Genomic DNA, 26,622 nt, shown 5'->3' on the forward strand with positions numbered 1-26,622 from the left:
TCGGGCCCTCCGACTTCTTAGAACACTCTTCTCGTTTATGTCCTTCATCCTCGCAGTGGGAGCACACTATCTCCAGATGTTTACACAGTTTAGCTGTGTGTCTAAACTGGCAGCACTTGAAACAACGTTGAATATCTACATATTCTTTGACCTTACACGAAGAGAAGTAAATACACATCTTGCCCTCAGATATAAAGCCTCTATATAGATCAGTACCCACTTCGAAGATACCATGGTAACTCTCTGCCTTGCGCCTACCCGTTTTGAATAACAGTCGACAATCAGCCTTGAAGGCCGCCTCAGCTATCTGAGTATTCTGCTCCCGTAAGAGAGTAATTAACTCCTCCTCAGATAGACGCCGATCAATATCGTACACGACTACCTTAGGACGCCTCTTCCTTTTAGGGCGACTTTCATGTCGGTTTTACCGACCTCGAAGGAGTCAAAAATTACTTTAATTGCCTCTTTGCTGACCGCAATGACAACTAGCCCCTTCTTGGTCTCACGTATATTTCAAATTCTCAGGTTCGACCTCTTCTGTCGAAGGACTACCTGAAATTCGTCCTTCATTTCCTTGCTAGATTTCGCCGATACCTCTTCCTTTAAATTAATGAAAACAACCTCAGGCTGCTTTCGAGACAGACTGGCCTCCCGTTTATTCTTAAATATCTGAGAATAAGGCTTACGTTGGGGCACCACAACTGAAACAGAAACCCTTTCCTTTGCAATCACCTCATGCATCTCTTTCAACCAACTTATCATACTCTTTCACGATGGCAGAAACAACTGCTTTGAATTCTCTCACTCTGGAGGTAACCCTTTTGCGTACCTCAGCTGAACTGCTCCAGGGGCTCTCTAAGAATTGTGTAAGCGTTTCTTATTGTTCATTAAATTTTCTCACAAGGGAAGCAGAACTCCCCACTCACCCTGTCGCTTGAGTAAAATCCTGCACCAAAGCCTTAACTCGGATAGAAATACCCGATATCCCTGCCCTTGGCTCATCATCTCCTGACGAGCAGGAATCATCAGGCCGCACTTCAGCTACTACTTCACCAGGAACGCATTTTGCTCGCCTGGACTTACCCTTCTTACAACAAACAAAGATTATTAAATTAATTTAAAGTTGTTCACTGTCAATAACAAGTCCAGTAAATCAGATGGCAATTTAAACTAAGGAAAGACCAATCAGATCAATGCAAGATGGTCCCCGCCAAACACAACGACCAATCTACAAAGAACCAATATGGCCGTTGCCAATGTAAACAAAATCACAACTTATCAATTAACAGATCTACTTGAATTTTATTAAATTCAAACAAACAGCTAACATAACTGTACTATATCACAGAAAACACCAAAACAAAAGGAAAAGTCACACTTCTGGGTGGCTTTTCCTTTTGTTTTAACCCACCCAACTATCTTATAGCCTAGACAGCCTAAGGACCATCCAAGCAACAAAAACTCGAAACAACCAATTATACAGAAAATAATATCCCAAAATAATGATAAAACAAACAATTATACCCTTACTAATAAGCAAACAACAAAATTCACAAAAGTAATACTGAAACGGCACAAATAAATATAATCGTTCGGAGCCAACTAAAATCACGGCCTACCAATGTGGCGTTGTGTGCTGAACTTGTAAATTAACTACAAACACTTTTGCAAACGATTGCACGTAACCTGACATGAAACACCAAACACTTCTGAAAGTAGCAAATGTACTTGGAAGAATAATTAGCACGCTATGGTAGGTTTATTAGGGATTGTGTGAGCTGACTTACACAACCGAAATCCCAGTAAAATTAATTCTTTTTCGGGCGACTTCTTCGTTTTGTTTATCAAAAGATACGAATATAATAATCATTATTATTCTCAGAGGAAGTCGGTCTGGTTAGTATTGTTTGTATTACATTCAAATGCTTTAATAGGGCCATAATCATATGAAAAACTGGGACAGACAAAGTTAAGAAATATAGGCAAAAAGGAAGGAAAAAGTCAGAAGGAATTGACCTTGACGAAGGGTATTTAAAATTTAAATGGACTTTTTTCTATTGCCTCCAGTATAATTAACTAACTGAGCGGATATTTTTACAAGTCCCTTTGTGGTAAATTCTCGTTTATTAGATTACTTATAGGTTAAATTAATGTACGTATAGATGCAAGTAATTAAGAAATGCGCTTAAATAAATCATATTTTTCATCGTGATAAAAGTATGTAATCTATTAACGGTTTATTATAGTATAGTATAATATAACTAAAATAACTAATATAATTATACCTATTATAATTTTTATTATAATAAAACAACTTTATAATTTTTTAAATTGCAATTAGGTTTATGTTTGTAACATAGATTTTGACAAACAAAAAGTATAAGATTCTTCTTCAACTACTTGTTTTTACTAACAGTTAATTTATTATTAAAAAAAATTAAGCAGTAATTTAAAACAACATTTATTTTTTAACATTTATTAATCACTTTACATATAAAATATTCCTTAAGGGTAAACATTTTATAAATTATTTATAAAATTATTATTATTTCTTGTAATGAAACATTTCATAAATAAAAATAAATCTACATTTAACAAATTGCTTTCTGTGAATTCATTAATCTATTTTGAATATGTACAATCTACTTAGTTGTGTATTCATAAATAAATTAAAAAACAGACAAGGCATTTTTTATTTATATTTAAAATAGAAACCTAATGTGAAATTCTATTTTAAAATATTTTTTAAAATTATTACTTAATCAAAAAATTAAAATTGCTCATGAAGATATAATAAAAATATTTTTTAGCGCATGAAAAATATTAATGCTGTTCGGGATTCGAACCAGGGTCCTTTCGGATACAAAAATGCTACAAAACCTCCTTTAGGTTGGCAATTATTTTAAAAATCGCTATATATTTTGGTGTTGATAAGTAAAATTTGAATTAATTCAGGGTAAGTTTATAGAAAGATAATTTAGACTAAATATAACCATCCCATACCGGCTTATTAGGGGAAAGTGAAGCGAGAAGTAGTTTCTTCTCCGAATAGTGTTCATTGTTTCAATTTAAGACAAATTGAAGAGATTGAAGCACGAGGGAATATCTTGTAAAAAGAAGACAATTAGTTAATCATATATTAAAATAGATTAAATTAATTTTGTAATTGGAGGATAAATACCGATAAACACCTGAAGAAAAATATTAAAATACATGTAGGCAGGTTGTAGGAACAATCTTCGAATTAAAAGCTTAGCAAAGAACAGAAAGGAATGGAGAATAAATTGGAAATAGCTGATGACAAAAAAATTATGTGCTGTATATTCTCTGAGATAACAAAAAATTGCCGTAGGGTAAATATTAATGAGCTCTAAAACGTAATCGAACAGTATACTGATTTCCTAGAATAAAAATAATAACAGGTGTATATTATAATAGTTACGTTTATATAACCATATCTTATTATTATAGCCAAATTCGATTAAAATCTAATTGAAAATTATTTCAAATTTTATTAAGGAATGTAGAAAAAAAATACAGTACTGTGTATAATTTTTTAATGTGGTGAAATATGAAAGTAAAAAGAACGAACGAATAATAATAATAATAAATAAATGAGTGCTTACAAAACTTCAATTAGTTAAACAGCGTGGAAATACCTGACTAACGACCTGTCAGTTTCCATTAAAATTCTAACAGCGTTTAAATTGAGCACGGATATATATTGTATTAGTGAGTTGAGCTCAGTGCAATTGGCGAAATATACGCGAATATGTTGCAAATCACGGTTGATTAAATTGCAATTCGGTCTGCAATTTGTGAGGATTTGTAGGGACATCGTTCGACAAATACTGATTGTTGCTTCATTGTATATTTATTCTAAAAGTGATATACTTAAATAAAAGTGATTTATTTTTAGTTAAATGTTTATTGAAATTCTTTTTTATTTTTAATAATTTAAATGGTATTTAAATACGAGTATATTTATCATTTAACGTAATTATTTTAATATTTACTCTTGAATATAATACTCATGAGAGTAGTCTTTTGTTTTTATTATGTCGATCTCGGATTATATTATAATCAATGAGGTAAAACTAAATAAAAAAAAAGAATCATATCAAATTATTGTCAGGAAATACATGAATAATCCAAAAGTTAACAAACAGTATTTGTTGGACACAAACTGGCCGGCAAAAAAAAATCACTTACTTCAGTTTCATTTGAAGATAATATATCTACATATCCGCTTTGAACTTGTTTAATAATAATTTTTTATTGAAAAAAGTTTTTAATTTTTTATTTGTAATTATAAGTTTTTTTGAACTATAATAAGTTTTTCAATATTACGCTTCTCTCTTTCTCCCTCTCTCATTGGGTATTTTTTTGTACATAACCCAAGTGTAAGACTTTTTGGGGGCAAAACTAAAGATATGGGTTGACTGATAAAAATTGATGAAAAACTGCTAAGCTCAATTAAGGAATAGAACCCGAATTTTTATTAATAAACAACGATTTTATTTATAAAATAATGATAAAGATACGACGTTGTGATTGATGTGCGTAATAAATTTTTGATCTTAAGTCGTAGAATGGGTTAATATAAGAATTATTTGAGAATTTTATTGCTGTATAAAAAACAATCTGCTATAAAAAACAATCAAAAAAATATCAAGAAAATAGTAAACTGTGACGCTTAAATCTAAATGTGTGAATGAATGGTAAAACATTTTGGAATAATATTAATCAATCTTAATAGGCATAATAACTGTGAGTAATTTTTTATTTGGTGCCATAATTATTACGGTAAAAAGAAAAGCCATTTTCAAGAAAAACCAGTCAGTATCTTATGCTAGGTCTATTAGGGAACGTGAGGATTGAAATGTACTCCCGTTAATTTCATTACCGTGACTAATACACATTTGCACTTCAGCTTACTAGTGATCTTCAGTCCTGTAAGTTTCACTCTGTTCAACACAGCGACTATATTTAATAAGTATCATTGCTTTCTGATAAAATAACTGTGAGTCGTACCTCTTGTTGCCTTAAGATATTTTACAGCCGTCACAACCACAATAAAGACTGGGTTACATTAATAAAGCAATATAAATGTATTACTTTCCTGACATCATAGCTTTAGAGAAGTGGTATCCAAAGTGGGTTACGCGTACCCCAGGGCGTACGCAAAGTTATACTTGGGGATACGCCAAAGGTGTTAAAAGTGTTTAAGTATTTCTTAATTATTATTAAGTATTACTATTACTACTAATACTACTATTAATTACTTAATACTAATTACTATTATTACTTATTACCAAAAGTGTTTAATTATTACTTAATAGTACTACTATAGTACTATTTACTTAGTAGTATAAATAATTAGATTTTAGACCTCCCCCCCCGCACACACACATACAATTATTTTTTTAAATATTATATTGTATGGAGTACAACTTTTGTACTTCATTGTAACTCTGTTGCATGGGGTACGCGATCAAAAAGGTCTGGTGATCGCTGCTCTACAGATATGCTGCAAGAAGGAAAGTATGGTAATTGGTCAAAAAATGGGGCATGGGTAATTTACATTTTTCGACGTTTGGGAATCCGTTTTTCGAATCAAGGGACTCCAAAAAAATTAAAAAATTGGGGGTAATGTTCGTACGTATATCTATGTGTTTTGGCGTATATGAAGCATTTATAACTTTTGACTGGTTATTTTGATGAAATCTTTTACAGAGACTCGTGTGTTTGGGACAGTTTGTTGGTAAAAGTTTAGAATAAATATCTCCAGAGGGTAAATATCCAGGAGGTAGATCTTCAGGGAGGGGATAGTTTTTTGGGGCCAGTTTTCTCAATATTTTGCAAACATAACCCCACTTTATATTAAGCTCAGAACATGTGTGGATGCTTTTCTTACATTTTAAAAAAGATTTCGTCCCGAAATCCCTCCTTCCCCAAAACTCGAAAAACAGCTACCTTTTATTTATTACACGTTTTTTAACAGATTTTTTTTATGACTTTCTAGACATAATAGTAGCACAAGTGATCCCCCCCAAAAAAATACCTTGAGGCAATAAGAGGGTGACGATCGACGTTTAAAAAGTAAAAACTTTGAATTTTTTAAAACGTTTTTGATTTAATTTTATGCATCATTATTTTTCCACTATATAAGAATAAATAACCAATGGCAGGAAAGTATTATTACAACTTTGTTGTCAGCTTTTTCTAACATATCTACTAAATTTTATTTTTTCGTATAAAACTAATATACTAGTAAATATAATTCCGAAAATGCTTACAATTTTCAATCATGTTTGTAATTTACACTTTTTATTTGTTGCAGGTAAGTCTGCATAAACGGATTGAAAAAGTTTTTATAAAATTTGTTATCTATAAATTATACATTACTTAGTATCTGTATCATTTTAGAGTAAGTAACGCTTTAAATTAAAAAAAAATCTAATAACAATTTATCATGAAAAAAAATTGTGTTAGATATAATTTTCTGTATGACAAACACTTTTTAAAATTATATAGAAAACATTTTATAATTTCCATGGAAATTTATAAACCCCAAAAATTGTGTTTATTAATTTAAATAAAAAATATAACTTAACTTTAATAAAATTTAACTCAACAATATCCCAACTTAGCTGTTAATATGATAATAATATGTTATTAATATGATAATCATCATATTAATAACTTAATATGAGTCATTAAGACGGCGAGTCAACTTAAGTTGACTCGCCGTGAACAAGTAGCGGTGACCAGACTTAGAATCGGTCACACGCGATTTACAAATTTATATTTGTTAACCGGCGAAGTGAGACCAATGTGCGGTGTTTGTAACAAAACACTGACAATCAAGCATCTAATAGAAGAGTGTACCATATATGAGGACCTCAGAAAGAGGTTCCGTCTTAGAAATAATATTAGTGCTGATCTGGATAATGGAAATGAAGAAAATATAGTTGCATTTTTACACGCCAGTGGACTTCTTAAAAGTCTATAAAATGAAAGTTTAAAGCTGTGATAAAAGAATCTCTAAGCGGTAGTTTTATATATATATATATATAAAGAAAGAAATGGTATTGATAAGTTGAAATTTTAATTTCATGGTCTTTTGAGAACCTTATCTCAAATTTTAATATTGGGGCCCTTTACACCCCGTAAGTGTTTGTGATTGTCCTTGTCTTTTATGTCTTAATGTTTATTGTGAAGTTTGTGTTTTTAAATAAAATGTAAGGGCCCTTTACACCCTTACATATGACGATCCTGATGGAGATAATAATTTCTTTTAAAGAATGTGACGAGGGCTAATGACCTTAGCAGTCGATGCCCATAAAAATTCAGGAAAAAAAAAACTTAATATGATGATTATCATTTTTTTTAATACCTTTATTTATAGTCGCATCAACAATTAAAGTCATTAGTGACTTATCAGTGTAATGTAAGTGTACCGATAAATTTGTACTCTTGAACAAACTCAGGTTGACTACTACTTTAGGTCGCAACTACTTTACGTAATCTTCCTATCCTTAGAACCTTTGGGCTTTCTTTTTCCTGTTTAGCCTCCGGTAACTACCGTTCAGATAATACTTCAGAGGATGAATGAGGATGATATGTATGAGTGTAAATGAAGAGTAGTCTTGTACATTCTCAGTTCGACCATTCCTGAGATGAGTGGTTAATTGAAACCCAACCACCAAAGAACACCGGTATAGTATTCAAATTCGAATAAAAGTAACTATCTTTATTAGGATTTGAACCTGAGAACTTCGACTTCGAAATCAGCTTATTTACGACGGCGAGTTTAGACCAACCCGGTGGGTTAATATAATTATTAATAATAATAAAAGAATAAACTTAACAAAGCATCATTTTAATTAAATTTACTGTTAAAGTAAATTTTAGAAAATTTTAACAATCTTTATTAAAATACTTCAATTTGTACCGAGTTAAAAATTACTAAAAAACTTATTAATTCTGTAAAAGAAAAATTACCATAAATTCATACGAGTGGATGAAAAACTAAGCGTTTTCGTCACTTATAATTAATATATTAAGTTTTTATTATATGAATTTGGTACACGCTACTGAAATATTGGATGACCATTGTTTTTATAAACCCGTAAAATTTCACAAAACCTTTTTATTCAATTATATTAAAATACTTCCTCCAACAGGGGCCTCGTTGAAAAATCTTTAATTTTGTTGATCATTTTACACGCCAAACAACGCTAGGGATGGGCAAGAATTATCCTTCAAAAATCCTGTTGAATATAAATTTTGTTCGTTTATGAAGAGAATCAATATTACAGATGAATGGTAATGTAACTGAAAAACAGATCATGGTAAAAAAAAATATTTTCATGCTCGAAACTGTGCATGAAACATTCTCACGTCTATGACTGCAAGCACACATTCAACATAGCAAAGAGTTTTTTATCCAAAAATGTTGTGGGTTTCAACAAAAATCCTCAAGAAAAAATGTATGAAAATATTGAATTTTCTGCGTTTGTATTTGTTGGTGAGAAAAACTGTTTTCTATCCGATAGCTGTACAAAAAGCACTCAGTGGAGTTATGTAAATTCAGGGATGATAATCGGGTAAAACCGAGCGTTTAACTTAAGAGTATGGATTTGAATTAGCAGTACATACAAACATTGAATACTAGATCGTGGATACCGGCGTTCTTTGGTGGTTCTTTTGGTTTCAATTAACCACACATCTCAGGAATGGTCGAACTGAGAATGTACAAGACTACACTTCATTTACACTCATACATATCATCCTCATTCATCCTCTGAAGTACTAACTGAACGGTAGTTACCGGAGGCTAAACAGGAAAAAGAAAGAAAAGTACTACAAAAATTATGAATACAATCAGTTTGTATTTTAACTAGTAAAAAAATTTAATATTTTAAAAATAAGAAAATATTTTAAATGATGTTAAATAATTTCGCTGGAAAATGAATACCGTCATATAAGTACAAATAGCGTAACGAGATTTTTTGTGACAGTGGTTAAGTTATGAATGATTGTAAAATTACGATTATTGAGTTCATTCCAAAATTTTACGTAAAAATTACAGCTTTCTTTAAACTTTAAAAATCATAAATTATTTTCAATATCATAAAATTATTAGAATTTATAAAACATTTTTCTACTTTGTTCTAAGGGATATTTTTTTAAAGTTATATATATTTATTTTTTAACAACAAAGCTCGGTTACTGGTTAATCTATTTCTCTATTATTCTTGTTTCTATTGTAACGGATTCAATAATAAACTAAAATAAAGCGCTAGCTTTTATTTCACTTAGCTCAGTATTGTAAAATTGCTAGTTTACTCTTATGTTCTTATTTCCGATCAAGCCAATTGGTTAAAAGAGATATATTGGGATTTGTTCTAACCGTACTAACATAACTTACTGGTTGATTGATTGATCGATGGATTTATTTAAAGAAAGGAAAATAAATAAATGAACTCAAAAAGAAGAATTAAATAAGTAAATAAATAAAATAAATTGTATTGTTCGCTTGTAATCTTTTCTATTATTCATACTTTCCCGTCTGTTACATTATGTAGCAGAAGAAAAGTACATCTGTCGGTCAGTAAATAAACCTCAAGGATTTTTTAATTTCTACACGTTTTAAAAACCTGGCTGTGTTTAAAAATACTAAATAGTATTGTAGCTGTGAGTAAATAACTTAACTTAAATATTGATAGATCGGACGAAGATAACGATATTGGAGCGAGTTTAGCGCCTATTGGGATCTCTTAATGAATATTTTATTAATTTTTTTAACTTATTCAAAATTAATACTAACATAAATAAATCGTAAATATACGTTCTGAATAAAAATATTTTAGTGGCTCTAACCCTAAAAAGGTTTGTAAAATAACAATTTTTTTTTTATACTCCATTTCAAATTTTAATTTTTTTCCTTTTGCAATTGTTTTACTAACGTAAGGTGCTACAATTTACACTAATATTTTCAAAAATTTCTTTGTAATTGATAGATCTATCAGACATAATATCAGATATCTATCATATAACTAACTGATAGATTGATTTTAATACTATCGGACTTCTTTTTTTATGAATCTTGTAGCTTTTGATGTCTGTATTACTTCATACATTCTTCGTAATTTAAAATTTAATAATTTAAGTAACAAAATTCTGCTACACCTGGTGTATTATATTCACCTGTCTTAATTCCTCATTATCCTTTTTTGTATCAATTTCATCTAATTTTATACTTATTAATTCTTAAACTGAATTTTTCTTCCATCAATAAATCCATGCCATTCAGATTTTTTTTCTAATTGTTTTTATTTTTATTTCTTTTTGCCAAAAGAACAATATTATCGGGGAATCTTAATATTTATTTTTCTCCTTGGACAGTTACTCAATTTATCTTTCATATCCTGTGTTGCTTTCTATATTTATAGTTCCAAATGCTATTATAGCTGTACTTCTTCCAAACTTAAAATATAATTCCAAACTGTTTGTTTTTCAAAATTTTACTGTTTCTGTACCGGTTAGAACCTTTTTTTAAATAAAACGTCTTTTAAGGGTGAATATTTACCGCTATGAAAATTAATTCCTAAATTTTCAACACTTTTTTGTTAAAATACCACAAAATATTGTCATTTGAATTGGTTTTGTTACGTTGTACCAAAACTTTATAAACGAAAATATTAAAACGTTGTTGATTTTATTTACTTTTATAATTTTTTTTTATCAATTTTGAATATATACATACATTATTTCTTGGATTTTTGTTTGTTCAATTATTAAATACTTATTTTTTCTTATATATTCAGATAATTTGGAGGTTTTGTAGTAATTCTCTTCTTCAATTGAAATCTGTTGTTCAACAATTTCGTCAGTTGCCATCATCAGTTAGTATTTTATTTATGATTTTTCAAATTTCATTCATTTGCTACATGCATAAACAAATTTTTTAGAAACATTTTATAATATAAATAAAAAAAAACCCGTTTACCCATGCTCACCATTAAGATACAACGTTGCTTAAAATAAAATGATTGTATCATGGGAAAAAAGTTAAACAGTGGTATAATCACCTCATACAATCCATTTTTCCACTTTTTGTTTTTAGGTTATCCTCCTTCTCTTTAAAAGGTTGACTGGGCAAGAACTATCCTTTGACACAGCCCATGAGAAATTCAATCATTGGTTAGAGAAGATAAGAATTTATTATACCTCATACATATCATGCGGGAATAGTGAAGGATGATGTCTGTCATGTCGAAATATGGCAAATAGCAAAAAAATACTACTTTTGTCTATAAGAGGGGGTGAAGAATTTACGGCGAAGATTGCTTTGAATATAAAAGAAAAAACGCATACAACTAAAAGCAATGTTCTAATTTAGAAAGAATTCAAACATTTGGAGTGGATTCATAAACCAATTATTGAAATAGCGGGCATACAGTTAAACTTATGTTTATTGCCAATTATTCAGATCTATGATGTAATGAGATTTTCGGGTATTAATTTATTTTTTGCACTATTTCTAATTGTTGATGTTACCATTCGGATATACCGCATAATTTGGGCTATCCGATCTTCCTGACATAACTGTGATTTTTAGGTTGCGTCTAAATAAGGGCCGAAAGGATCTCTTTATAACCTTACAACACGACTTAACATCAAAAGGAAAATGCTTCTAATATACTCTCTTTTACAAGTTATAAGGAAGAAAGACAACGACCATTAAGGCAAATATTCTGCGGATTCGTTAGGAATGGTTATGGTACGGCAAGAAGTACTTACGGTACGGTGTTGTAAGGAGATACGGAAGGGATCTCTCCCCTCTTGATTATAGATATACTGAAACCATGTCTTGCCTTATAATCCAAATACTTATATTAGTCTTATTTTTAAGTGAAAAGAGTAGTATAAACTTTTTTTTGAAATAAGACTACATTTTTTATTCTCTATAAAATCAAACCATGTTCATTCAATCTTTTCACGTTTAGGTTTTACATTTTTTCTTATTATAAAATAATAATAATAATAATAAATAACTAGCTAAGTAAGTAATTTTTTTACACATTAAAAAAAACTTTTATTGGATAAAATTGCATTTAAATGCTATTAATCGTTAACACGATTAAAAAATAGAATTGCGTATCTTATTTGTAACTATTAAGAATCAATTATTACATAACGTGTAAATATAAAAATAAATTATTACTAAGAAAAAAAAAATACAGTTTAATTGGTCATTGTACCATTAACTTAACTTCGTTGCTAGGCTGTGCTAAGTAATTTGCTATACCGTGTCTAAAGTAAAAATTATGTATTCCAACTACTGTTTCTAAAAACATTAGCTAATAATTAAATCTGTTCTGGTACAATTATCTGCTTCTAAAATTTAAAATCGATTTTCAATGACATTAACATTTAATATTATTTTTTTTTACTATTTTACACTTGATTTCTTTTCGTTCGAGAAAATGTTTAAGAGTAATATTAGGAAAAAATGTGACTGTTCCGGACTTACTGGAACAGCTGTTACTAAAACAGCTGGACATACCGGACTTATTAAAGCCGCTGTTTTTTTTTTTTTTTTTACTAATTCATAAATCTTTCTGTTAAGAGTTTTGTTTTTAATTATAAAAGTTGATTTTTATCAATTTTCTCAGAATTAAATTTACAAGTTATGATATAGAATTGACTTATTAGCCATTTAACAAAGTTATTTTATTTCAAACCTAAAGAACATCTTTTTCGTCATTGAATTTTTCTATTTTTCGTCGGATGTCTTGAAAACTACGGGAGATCAGTTCTAGGATGTGTTTTATTTGATTTTTCAGGTAAAAAAAAAAAAAATTAGAAACCATCAAATTTATCCCTTATATAACGTCTTAAAAATTTCACCGAGGGAACTAAAATCCGGGCGACAATTTTCGCTAGCCGTAACTAGATAACAGAACGTTTCCGAATTATGTTTGTATGAACTTTTTTCCTTATTTTGAGCTCCAGAATCATCTCAGTTAGTATTAGATATCACAAATTAACTGATTATTTATTATGTTTTATACATTACTATATATATATTTATATATTGCTATATGTATATTTTTTCGTTTCATTTTCCCAGCTATAAAAAAAATCTTATAAACTGGTTATATTGCTCCTACTGCTAAAAATAATACTTCACGTGCGCGCGCGCATGTTATATTTTGATAAATGTTTCCGAAAAGTAAATCCTTTTATTTACCTCTAATGCCTTTTCAATACAAGTAATATTTCCAGAATGTTTAATGTTGTTTAGGGAGGAAACAAAAAATGTTTTCTCCCTAAACATTAAAATATATGAATTTCAACCAACCTTGGTTTTCAATAATTCAATTGTGATTTAAACTGGGAAAGTTATGCAACTCGTTGCTGTTTTCTTTTTCAAATTTTTATTTCAAATTAGATAGTAAGTAGTAGGCTCCAGTAAAAATGTAAGAATTTTCTTACCGAACGAAATCACTTCAGTCGATTTTTAATTAATTTATAAATTATGTTATAGAAATATTAATAATTTCTATTCCCGCTTTTTTTTTAAGCAGAAGGTTTAAAATAATAGAGAGACAGTGTTATTATCGATAAAATATATTTCTCTCAACAGTTTGAAGTCTCCACGTTTGTAATTGAAGTCCCCAGTTATAAAATTCTGTGAATGTAGCAATGTCGAGGAACCTACTTCCCCTTATATCTCGAAAAGGATTAAAATTATGACATTTGGAAGAGTAGTTGCAGGTGCTGCATAGAAATGATTATGTTTGATTTAAAAATAAAATCAATGATCGGTGGAAAGATACGGATAATAATGAGTGATACTTCAAATGGATTGAAAAATTTTACGCATTCATGATTTTAGACCACAAGAAAATAAGTATTAAAAGAATAGGAGAAAAATCCTCGCCTTTTAAATCAAATTTTTATTAAGATTTTTTTTATTAAAATGTTTTAAAATTAATATTAATATTTATTGTTATAACAATGAGACAGATATTTTCTCTGTTTACATCAGTTTAAAATGATAGGAAAAGATTGCATAAATTTCCCGGATTTTAACTTCACAGATTTTTACTTCAAATCAATATAGTTTTAAAATATTAATGACTTAATTATGTACTATTAGACTACACCTGCAAAAATATCAAAATGTTGGTAAAAAAAAATTTGGGTTCAATTTAATCCTAAATCCAAGGAACTTTTTATATTAAAAATCAATATAAAACGTATACCTTTTTAATTTAAAAGAAATGCAGTATTAAAAGTATAATTAAGAAAATTCAAAATTCTCAAAAGATTTATATACATGGGATATATGGGGTATTTATACATGGGGTGACGTCATAAAATTATAGACAAATTCAAAAACTAGAGTTAGTTTTCATTATTTAAAATGTTTTCTTTGTATAATAGTGGTAGAAAATTGACGTTTAGCAAGATTAAAGTACTTTATAAAATTATTTAAAATTCCAAAATTTTAAGGCGATATGGAAAATATTCAACATTAATTCTAAACAGTTTCTCCCTCACATCTCGAATAAACTTTCAAAAAACTTCTGAATAATATTTTAACTGAAGGGATGTAAAGCAAAAAACAAAGACATATATAAGAAATACTGTTTTAAGAGATGGGATTGATTAAAAAAAAAAAATTTGTATTATTTATATATGCGTGTAGGTAAACAATTTGGTTTAAAAAGTTTTCTCTAAATTTCCTCTGAAGAAAAACAAAATTTGTTTTCGTGATATCCCCCTTAACGAATCTTGAAAAAATTAATATGATCATTGCTCTATATTTAGAAATATTTGAGCCAAATTTGAAGAAAATCGGATTGGTAAAAAATCCTGAGGTATAGGCCAAGAGCAGTGCGACACACATACGTAAAACCTACATACTATTTTTGAGCTAAATGAACTACTTGGATCCTAAAACGTAAATATTTGTAAAAAAAACTGCTAAAACCCATTTTTGATATAATCACTATACTTTCTCTTTAACATAGTTATTTTAGCTACATTTGTCGGGAAAGTAAGATTAATTTTATATTGTAGCCCTCTTAATTTTATATTATGTCTTACTGATCGTTCAGAGATGGAAATACTTCTAATTTTTCCTTTTATAGTTTTATAGAAAATCTAGTGCATTTTCATCTCCGTAATCGAGAAAATAGTGACAAAAGCAAATATAAAAATGAGAAGGTTAATTTCTCGAATAAACAACTCAAAAATGAGTAAAAAACATCAAATCTTCATCTTTTCTTACTATTTTACATTTTATATTCGTTTCTGAAGAAAACTAATTAATTAAAATTTATTCTTAAATTAACACAGTGCAATAATTAACTATATTTCTCCAATTAATTCATATTGAGTTGATTTTCTTTTTTGGGGATTAGGAGTAAATAAATATTTACGTGTACGTAATAGTCTTTCTTTCTTACAAGATTCGATACTCTAAAATTCAATACGAAAAACTTACATTAAACATTTCGTAATTAAGTACAAAATTTGTTATAATAAATATTAAAAATAAAATAGTATATTTAATCGTTTTAATTTTGAAAAAAGTTATATAAATTAAAAAAAAAAAAAAGTTTTATATGAAAATTAATTATTTATACATTTGAATCAAGCACCGATAATTATGAGACAGTACATCCCACAATAGGCGTGATCTGTTATATATAATATTGTTTAGTTATAGGTTATTACAATATAACAATAAACGATGATATATTTTTGTATATATATTATAATACATATTGCGATGTATTATATGATAATATTATGTATAATATAATTTTATTAGTACCTATTTTAATGACTAGCTTTGTAGACTCATCCACGCATCAAATATTCACAAATGAATGATCATTTAATAAAAAGTATGAATGGGACGTTATTCTATTAGCTCATATTATTTATTATACTTATTCACTTTGCCTAACCTTTATATATTATTTAACGTCATAATGTATTAATAACAATAAAGGTATAAGCTATTATATAATAGTAAAATAGAATAATAACTTACTGGATTTTAATGGAGGTAAATCACTAATATTTGATAATTAGAAACAAATACGAGGTATTTTCTTCTTACGATCACCAAAAATGAGATTTTAACAACGATCTTGAATAAGAAAAATAAAATACTTTCAGATGATCCCAAAATTCCCTCTGGTACTCCATATAGAATCCGTTTTTTTACTTTATTTTGTCAGCATATTTTTGCGAATGGTTTGTAGTAAAAAAATTTGCGTTAGGTCAATATAAAGTCTTACAACTAATATTTATAGTACAGCATCACCTTTAAATTGAAAAGAATTTTGTTTTTCATAATTATATAAAAATGTCCTACATGTGCATTATATACGTAATAATAAATATATTAAGAATTGTGAATTTTTTATAAGAAGATTATGACGTAATAAGAAAATACGTATGATTTTTAAAAATCAGTTATTTAGAATTTTTCTTTTTTTTGTAAGGTTAGTGTTTTTGAAATTCATATGTTTTTGAAATATAATTAATAATTATATATCACACGCACCTAATATTATAATAACAACATATTTAATATAAGTTAATGTACAGATGTATGAGTATTCCGTATAACTGATAGTAATAAGTTGTTAATTTCATTTTATCTATATAGAAATTTTTAAAATTACTAACTTTTACCCTTTTAAAAAATCAACGTATTCATAAACTGAGAGATTTAAAGAATTTTAACAGTTTCACTCTCACAAAAAAAAATCCTGTGAGGATCTAAAAAACCATGATTAACACGAAAATAAAAAAAACCAACCACAATCAACATCTTTACCTGAAAATAACTCTTTCTCTATATTCGATTTGGTTCCATAATGGTACAGTTTCATAATGTAACAGTTGAGAAGTACGAGTATTAACATTTGTGAAGGATATAAGCGTCAAACAAGGAACTTCCTTTTCTTGATAACAATCAATGAATCCATTTTGTTTAAAAATAATAATTAAAAGAAAAAACAAAACATATTTTGAGATTTTTATCAAATAAATACTTCAAACCTTTTGATATTTTCGGTAGAACTTTACTAGAAAAGTTTTAATTTGTTTTAGAATCGTTAAGACAATCTTTTTCATATTTAAATTTTTAATATCTTACAGTAATATAAATTGGAACCGAGCGTAATAATAATAATAAAATTTTTGGAGTAATTTAAATTATACTTTGATTAACTTCTCTGAATAGTAACCTAGCGATGACTAACGTAGATAATATTTATTGAAGCTCCAATAAATTTAATTTCTAGCAAGCTAATGTATCTGTAGATCATTTATTTGTAGTGTTAATTCTTATATATTTTCCGTAAAGTGAAACCGGTAGCTTAAATTTCAGCATTATACTTCAGTTGAAATAAAATATTAAATTACGGTATTTAATTGCAAAAAATTATTACGAATTAATTCTCATTTAGGCTATAAATACTTAAATTCACAAAAAAAGAATTTAGGAAAGCAAATTCTGATATTAAATCTATTGTTTTAATCTATTTAAAATTTGAAATACGGTCAAATTCAATTGTGTTTGTGGTTCCATTTTTTAAAATGGATAAGTGTTTCTTTATTTTCTTTTTATTTTCTTTATTTACCTAATTAAGAATTAAATCCCTTTAGATGTTTTGGTAAAAGTTTAAAACGGGAAGATAAATATTCTAATACTAAAAAAATGAAATAAATTTGAAATAATTTTTTATGAAATAAATTTGAAAAATTTTAATGTTTAATTTAGTGCCTCGATCGGATTTTGTGGTCAAGTTTAATATAAAAGCAAACTAACAATTATTATCTACTGTTATTATTAATTCTAAAAAAAATATTTTAATAAAAATTAACCGTTTGCATAAAATAAATGAAAATTTCGATTGTAAAATAATTATCGTAATCAATGTTTACAAAGAAAAACAAATATCAATGTAAATAAACAGAAAAAAATTTGAAAAACATTAAAAAAAATCGCTATTCCTTCTTTATATATAAAAAGAAAATTGCTAAAATTAAAAATTAAAAATCCTAAGATTGGAAAAAATTAAACGAGAATCGATTAAAATCTAACAATGATACTTTCGTTACTTAAATTTTAATTAGAATGTGAAATTGGTTCACAGTTTATCCATCGTTCAATACAAAAACGTTGGAATAGATTACATCGTAAGTTTTTGCTTTCTGATTGGACTTCTCATAGGTAAGTTATGGCATTTCTTTAGTTTTCCATTTCAGTTTATTTTATAAACTTAGGAAAATTTTTATATTACGTGTTAGTAATTTGCTTTTGTGTTCTGTTTAAATTTTCACAATTAATTTACAATTTTTCATAATAAAGCCGATCTCTGTAACAGAGTGGTAGCGTCTCGGTCTTTCATTCAGAGATTCCGGGTTCGAATCCCGGCCAGGCATGACATTTTTCATCGCTACAAAATGTCATTTCCATATCCCACGCACAAGCTTCAAGCTTATGATGGGGGATATCATCAAGCCCCCCACAAAAAAAAAAGATTCGTAGTAGTAGTTGTTAAATAATCGAAATGGGCATTTAACTGTAGATTTTTATTTTATGTGGTTTGAACTGATTCTTGAGATGTCTCGAAATTATTTCATTCCATTATCCGTTTAAAGAATGTATTGTTTATAAAGTAAAATCATATGTTAAACTTTTTTAATTAGAATTAGTCTACATGTAAATAATTAAATATACTTAAAATAATTAACAAATTTCAATTATTTAGTGTAATCATTAATATCGACTCCATTGTATTTAAACAAACTAGATTAAAATAATAATAATAATGCACGAAATATAGACAACTTTTAAAATAATTTTTAACTATTAAAGACTACAAAAGTACATTTTTAGAACATTGCCATGAACTTCTAACTTTGAATATTGAATGAAATTGTTTGAACAATCAAACTCCATTAAAATTTCTTTTTTTCTAAGAGAAAGTTTCTTAAGTAACTGTACGCAGCGGACATTAGGTTAACAAAAGGAACAGTTACTGTGTTGTAAATCTAATTTCTAAGTGTAACGAACATTTTTTTAAAGAATGAGTTAATGTAGATGTTATAAATGAAATATTTTGTCAAATAAAACGCTTTCGAAGAACTATTCAAAGAGAGAACTACAGCATGTACAGATAATATATTATTTAAGAAACGCTATGAATTTAATCTTTTACTTTTTTAGCATTTCTTTACCCAGACATTTATTTTTCTTTTAGGAATATTATGTAGTGTTGTGCGATAAACACTAATTAGACAATTAGACGTTTAGCTATGCATTAGATCTGGGTGAACAGTTTTTTTTTTTTTTTATTAATGGCGTTGCACTATTATGATAAGTAAATATTTTGTGCCTTTCGATGTATTTGAACAAATATATAACACGATTTTTAAAGCTTATAAATTAATTTTTATCATATAAGTCGATTAGATTATTGTCTAGATAAAAGCAGATTGAATAAAACTGTTGTCGAATATCTTGTTGCTTATTAAAAATTAAAATTGCAAATTTAAACTATTAAGGAAATAATTAAACTATTATGAATTTAATTAACAGCCTAAGACAGCGTAATAAATGTAATTTATAACTAAATTAATACGCTAATAAAAAGAATTCTTAATTAACTCATTAAAATTAAGTGAATTAAGATTTTTTAAGTGTTGAATTAGTTAATTTATTCAAGTTTACATAAAATAAGTGGAACCCACATAATAAATTAATTTTGCTAATTTTTTGTAACGTTTTATTTTAATTGCAGTAAATTTTCATTATTATTACAGTATTTCCTTTTAATTCGGTTTCATAAGGCAGACGGTTTTAAGATATCTGCGAACGTTATCTTCACTGCTTTTAAAGGGTGCAGTAATTCGTTCACGAGCTCGCTCGAATCGCCGTCGGTCGTCGTCAAAAGCAGCGTCAACATCATCGTTTTCGTCAAATCCTCTTTACTTTAAGAATCATATGTTTCTTGCTATTTTATTTAGGCGGTCGGAAGGTGTTTAAAAGCGAATGAATATTAATAAATAGGTGAGAGGGACGGAGGCCCGATAGGCGGGCAGGAGGTGGCTTAATCATAGAGTCGCCAGTTTATCATAACATTAGCGGAGCGGGGTAAGTAAAGAAGGAGGAAAAAGGAGCGGAAAGAAGGACGAAGGAAGTGGAAGGTGATTGCGGTGTCGTGGGGACAGCATTGATTGCCGAGAGGAGGCGGTTGGGTAGCTAGGAGGGGACCGCGCCCCGCCTTCCCGCGTCAGGGACCGCCCCTCGAATAAAAAACCGGCATCCTTTGTAATATTGGACCAATACCGGACCGGGCTGTCGGTCGAGCCGTTCCGGCACACCGTCGGATAACCAAGAAAATTAACAATAAGCGGATCTTAACAGCCGTGAAGTCGCGGCCGGCCCGCGGACGCTGTGGTGCACCCTGTACCCCTCTCCCGTCATTGTTCCTGTCAACGAAACATTTTCCCGAATTGATCCTCTCTCCCCTCTCCTTTAATCCTATAACTTTTCTAATCCGTTCCCGTGTTGCGCCCTCTGGACCGGGCAAAAATGGCAGCGGGCTCAGTGAGCGTGAGAACCCGGCCGCGCCAACAGTGCACGCGGACTCCACGTGGCCCCGACGACAACATGTGACCAGGTGTGATGGACTGCGAGGATAACTGCAGGCTGCGGCAGTGCGGTGCCACCGACTTCTCTATAGCAGCCATTATGGCTCGCAGCCACGATCGTCCGAAATCGGAATGCACTTCTGGCTCAGGTAAACATATCAAACGTCCTTTAATTAAAATGACACGTGAAATAAAATCATATACGATTAAAGAAAGTACATTTAAAGACAGTGAAAACAAATTTAATCCAAGCTAGCCGATTCTTTAGTTCATAATAAATTTTTTAAATGACAAATTTAATTTTTTTAGGTTTTATTTATTTTAGATTAAGTACATGTTGTAAAATTTATTATTCGCCTAACACTCGGATTCAAGCGTGTATTTCATCTGATCGATTGTAGAAAGTCTTAAGAAAACTTAGTTGCTCATTTAAAATAATTGAAGAACTGTTAATCTAATTTTTCATTAATAAAGGCCTGCAATATTAAAAATATATAGGCCTAAAGCCTATTCATAGGCCTACAATTAATAAATCGAATTTTAAATTTGGAAAAACATTTTCATTCTTTTTTAAATCAAATTTTTTAGTCTGTACATATTTAATGAAAACATAATAATAGTGCGTGTTTGAAAATGATGGGATATATTGGATAGGAATAAGTAATAAAATTTAAATATTAGTCTATTTAATACTAATGTTTTAAAATTAAATTAAATTGAAAATAATTTTTAAATTAGAATTAAGCTATTTATGTAATGATTCTGATATGATAATTTTAATTGTTCTATGATATAAAATTAAAGACTTAAATAATTTAATATATAAGTTAGATAACATATTATATTACAGTTTATCCTTTTGATTTTTAATGACAACGGTTTGATCTTATATAGGATAATTTTCTTCATGTTGCTTTGCTACAATGTTCATAAAAAAATTTTTTTCCGTTAATTTTGTGTTATGATCAGCAAATTCTGTTTTTAATAATTCAACTTTTTTTCTAATTTGATAAGCTAAATACACCGAATTATTAAAATAATATATACAATAAGGGTAAGGTTACAATAAAGATTGTAAATAAAGTTCTAATTTACATCATTAAGTTTTATGGATTTTTCTAATTAAAGTTGACAATCATAAAATGCTTTTATGATACATAATCTTTCCTCCTAAGTTAAGAGGAAATTGGAAGAAATATCAGTCTATTTGCTCAATTTTAAGTATGAAGGTGAACTTAAATTATTAGGGGTTTATTAACAAAGTGATAGATTTATATAAATAGTCAATTTAAATGTTTAAGTTTCTTGTACAATTTATTATGCCTATAATTTAATAAACGTGAGGATGAATTAGCAACTAGTAATAGTTAAAATAATAAATAAAAATATTAAAAAACCATGATTAACAAAAATTATAATTTAACTACATTCGTTAAAAAAAACTATTTTAAAATTTGCACTAAAGGTATGAAATAGGCAAGATTAGTAAAGTATGTTAATGTACTAATTTATCGGTAGCTTTATTAATTTAAAGATATAAGATAACATGTTAATCACTTTATTTTAAAAATAATCAGTTTTTTGTTAATTATTAAAAAATATTATCTTTTAATAAAATATAATTTGTTTCTTAAATTTATATTATTAAAGAATAATAAAGATGGTATGTATTTTTTTTGCTAAATAAATAATAAAATATAAACAAATTTAATAATAGTAAATATGATATTAATATTATAAATAAATAATATAATTAATTTATTATACTGATCAAAAATAAATTAATTAAGTGTTTTTTTATAGAACTGAATTTCTATCGTTGAAGCATTTGTTAATACTGTAGCTAAAATAGTAACCGCAATATATTGCTGCTGGTCAATTAATAATTTATGTAGCGATGTTAAAGCAGATATAGCTTAATGGATAACTAACTGGATGTTAGTTAAAATTAGCGAAACATTACTATAGCATTGATGTGGGTGATTATTTTATTTTTATATTGTAATAGAAATAATAAATTTTATTTATTATGTTACTATCATCTTCACCCTGCTTCGTCAGGATATGGCTGGTTTTAGGCCATAAACAAAAAAACTTATAAGATCGATAATTGATGTAATTCTTGCAGAAAAAAAAATATTCTCAAATGAATCGGTTAAAATCACTATACAAATAATTAGTTTCAATTGTTACGTATCGTAATTTTATAATTAAATAATAAGCTCTCCCGATCAAAATAAAAAAAAGGAAAAAAGCTTTAATATAAATTTTACATTAGTATAAATTACAAACAAAGTTATTAAAAAAATCTAAAATGCATTAATAATTTCCGAATTGATTTATTATGCGAAAAATATTTTCGAAGTTATTTTTTTAATTCATCCTAAAGAAAACAATTTTATTATGACAGAATCAGAGACTTTCATATAACATTTCTACAAAAATATTTAAAATAAATTGCTTGGCTACTTCTGCCTTTTCATTCAAAAGATTTAGGGTTCGAACCTGTTATATTTGAAATTTTATATTCTCGATACTTTCTTGTATAAATAAGACAGTTCTCCAAATTATCTTAAAGACTCAAAAATGGTAAATACACAGTTATTTATGGAAGATAAAATTGATATATACAAAAAAAAATCACTTTACTGGCTTAGTTATGGGAATATATTTATTCCAGATTACAAATTTTTGAAAAAAAACACTATTTTATTTTTACTAAGAGATAAGTGGATTCGAAGTTAAAAATAAAATCTTGTACAATAATTGCAATTTTTCATAAATATAAAACATGCCAAGTAGAAAAATAGTTATAAAAATAATTTTTTAACTAACATGATTCAGTTGTTATCGAGTTATTTATAACAAACAAAGAAACAAAAACAGGAATAAAGAAATCTAAACGCTACATCTAATATCATGAATAAAAATCATCAAACTCAAAATTTTAACAAATATATTTTTCAGTTTCTAAAGATAATTAAACTGAATAAATGTTATATGTAAGATTAGGTTAAATAAAATTAATTTCCAAATTAGAATTTGATTAACCTACGTTACTGATAAATTCACATTTTGTTGAAAGATAATTGATTAAACAGATTAATTACAAGTTAAATTTAATATAATTTATGTTAAATACACTCTTAAGATTATAGAAAATAAAAGTGAATTATTATTTTTGTCAAGTAAAATGATATGAAAATGCTGTATAAGATAACATTTTTAAATAACTTTTTAATAGATCTATACAAAAAGAAACTTATTATATCAACACGCATGTTCTAGCCATTATTAAAAATACTGAGAAAAAATTTCTACCTGAGTGTTTCTTTTTTATTCCTGTTGTACATAATATAGACTAATCTTAGCTATTAGCCATATGTTGGATTTTATTTGACTAGAAAATGAAGTGAAAAACATACTATCTTGTGTTAATAATAAAGCAGAAAATTATAGTTATTAAATAGTATCTTTTTACTATTATTATTATATTAATTAGACGGCGGACAAAGAGTATATTAAATTACATATATATATTGTAAAATTAAATGTTTTTATATGATTTAAAAAAATGATTATAAATATTAGATGCTCAGTTGATAATCTTGTAAGTATATGTAGGTTCTGGGTTCGATTCCAGATTGAAATTTAGAATTTTTCGTTTGCCATCTCACTTATATATATATATCATTAAATTAGGATGAATAATAAGATAAGCTGTTAAAAATTTTACGATTCATGTCTTCCAATCATATCGTTCGTATATTATTTTTTCCACCGCAAAGAAAGCAAATAGAACACAAAATAAAAAATAAAAAAATAATGTAACATTAATGTTTTTGTACTGATATTAAAAATTATTATTATTATTATTTGTTTTCTGATCTAATTTTATTGATTATTAGTCGACTTATGACGGGGTTTTAAAGTGAATTAGGAGGGGATTAAGCTAATCAAAACAGATACAGGCCTGTTATATAATCTTGCACAATATGTCAATGAAATTTTAATTATGTGTTACTCGAAAAATTTATAAATAACAAGATAATCTAATATTAATAAAAAAAAATTAAAAAAAACGGTAGTTTTTTCATCAAAAAATTTCTGTACAGCTTAAATGAAAAATAAAAGTTTATGCAATAATTATGATGTTAAGTTAAAATATATTACATTGACACAAAAGATTTTATGATACATCAAAATTATAAGGAACCAGTGATTATAATTATTTTATGATACGTAAAAATTTAAAGGATTATAATTGTTAAATTTTCAACTCCCAAAATGATCATAATTCTGAAGTACATTTCTTATAATTTATATTTTTGTTAATGCTAGATGTTGGTTATGCAAAAAGTACGAGAGAGATAATAGTAGAGAATTAGTTATCTGTGTTGGATCATCCGTACGTACGATAATGTCCATGAATGAATTTAGCAGTTTCGATGGTTCTTTTAATAAATTATATAATATGGAAAATAAGTTAATGAATTTCCAAAAAAAAAATACATCAAACCTTTACTCTCAAACTTACACGAAAAATGTAGGTATTTTTCTATTGAAAAAAAGAGAATTCATGTAAAGTGTAAGGCTTAGATAAGCTATATAGTAAAAGGATTAGTTTATTTGTTTTATAAATAAATAAATAAAACGGTATTTTGTTAAATAAATAAATAATAGAATCAATATTTCATTAAATAAGTATTTATAAAACACAATGAATTTAGAAAGAAGGAAGAACATATATATTATGTAATTTGTTAAACCCATTGTGAATTATTTAGAAAATAAATAAAATTTTAATAAAATAAGTAATTGTTTATAATTAAAAAAAAAAAAAATATTACTAATAAATTGACTGGTGACTTCCGGAAGTCATCAGGCCGTTAAAATTCTGCCAATCTCATTTGTCTAAATTCCCAAAAATAAGGGCTATAAAATACGAACAAAAATCACTTTATGTTTGTAATCTATTTTTTCCTTTTATTATTAAACCGAAAAATTCATTGTTGCAATAGTTACTAATAATCAAATAGAGGTTTTTTTAATATATCTCTCGCCTAAGATTAATAGTGTTCTTTAACTATCACGTTTTTAAGTTAAGGATATAGTTGCTAATTAAATATATATATTAACAACAAAGCAGTTATTTTAACTTTTAATCTAATACTGTATGACAGACAACATCAATAATATATTGTAACAAAATACTAAATATAAACATGAAATGGCATAATACAAATTGGCAGTTTAAAAAAAAAAAAAGTTCAGTAATATTATTTTATAAGTAATTTTGAAAAGAAGTAATAATTAAATTTTTTTATAAATAATAAAAAAAAGAAGACAAAATTGAAAATTAAAATAAAAATTAATATTTTAATTAATTACAGTGGTTAACAAACATAATAAAACGATATGTTTAGATAAAACATCTGCTGAATTTCTCTACGGATTTACGAATAAACATAATTTAGAACTATTATTATTATTTTTAATAAAAATATTTTTCAGAAGCTAAAAAATAGTTTAGAATAAAAAAAAATTAAGGAACGAAAACAATGATCAATTTAAACTTAAGTTATACATAAAATGATAGAATATTTTTAGTATATTTCTCATTAAAAAGTTTAAAAATTCTTTAATTAATAATATAGACAGTTATTTGTATATTATTCTGTCTACTACATAAGCTAAGATTAACAAGACCACCCGATGTATTGTAATAGGATTTGAAGCTTGTGGTAAGGGAGTAATAATCTATTGGCTGTGGGGAAGGGAGGAGACTTGTAAATAAAATTATTACAATTTTTTTTTAATAACTTCATACAAATTTAAATATATATACATATATCAGATATATGTAAGATTATTATAAAATACATATTTTTTTTTTAGAAATAAATAAAAATTAAA

General features: G+C 27.3%; 1 protein-coding gene across 1 annotated transcript in view; it reads left to right on the forward strand.

Annotated features, from left to right (window-relative positions):
- The first annotated feature begins 20,415 nt into the window (after window positions 1–20,415).
- Window positions 20,416–26,622, forward strand: part of LOC142319491 (T-box transcription factor TBX20-like) — a 187,550-nt gene continuing 181,343 nt past the window's right edge. Inside the window, exon 1 of the mRNA XM_075356824.1 lies at window positions 20,416–20,855. Within this exon, the coding sequence (XP_075212939.1) occupies window positions 20,741–20,855 (115 nt within the window). The 5' untranslated portion in view covers window positions 20,416–20,740. The remainder of the gene's footprint in view (window positions 20,856–26,622) is intronic.

Source organism: Lycorma delicatula, chromosome 2, assembly GCF_047948215.1.
Source record: "Lycorma delicatula isolate Av1 chromosome 2, ASM4794821v1, whole genome shotgun sequence".
In the NCBI taxonomy this organism is placed as follows: Eukaryota; Metazoa; Arthropoda; class Insecta; order Hemiptera; family Fulgoridae; genus Lycorma; species Lycorma delicatula.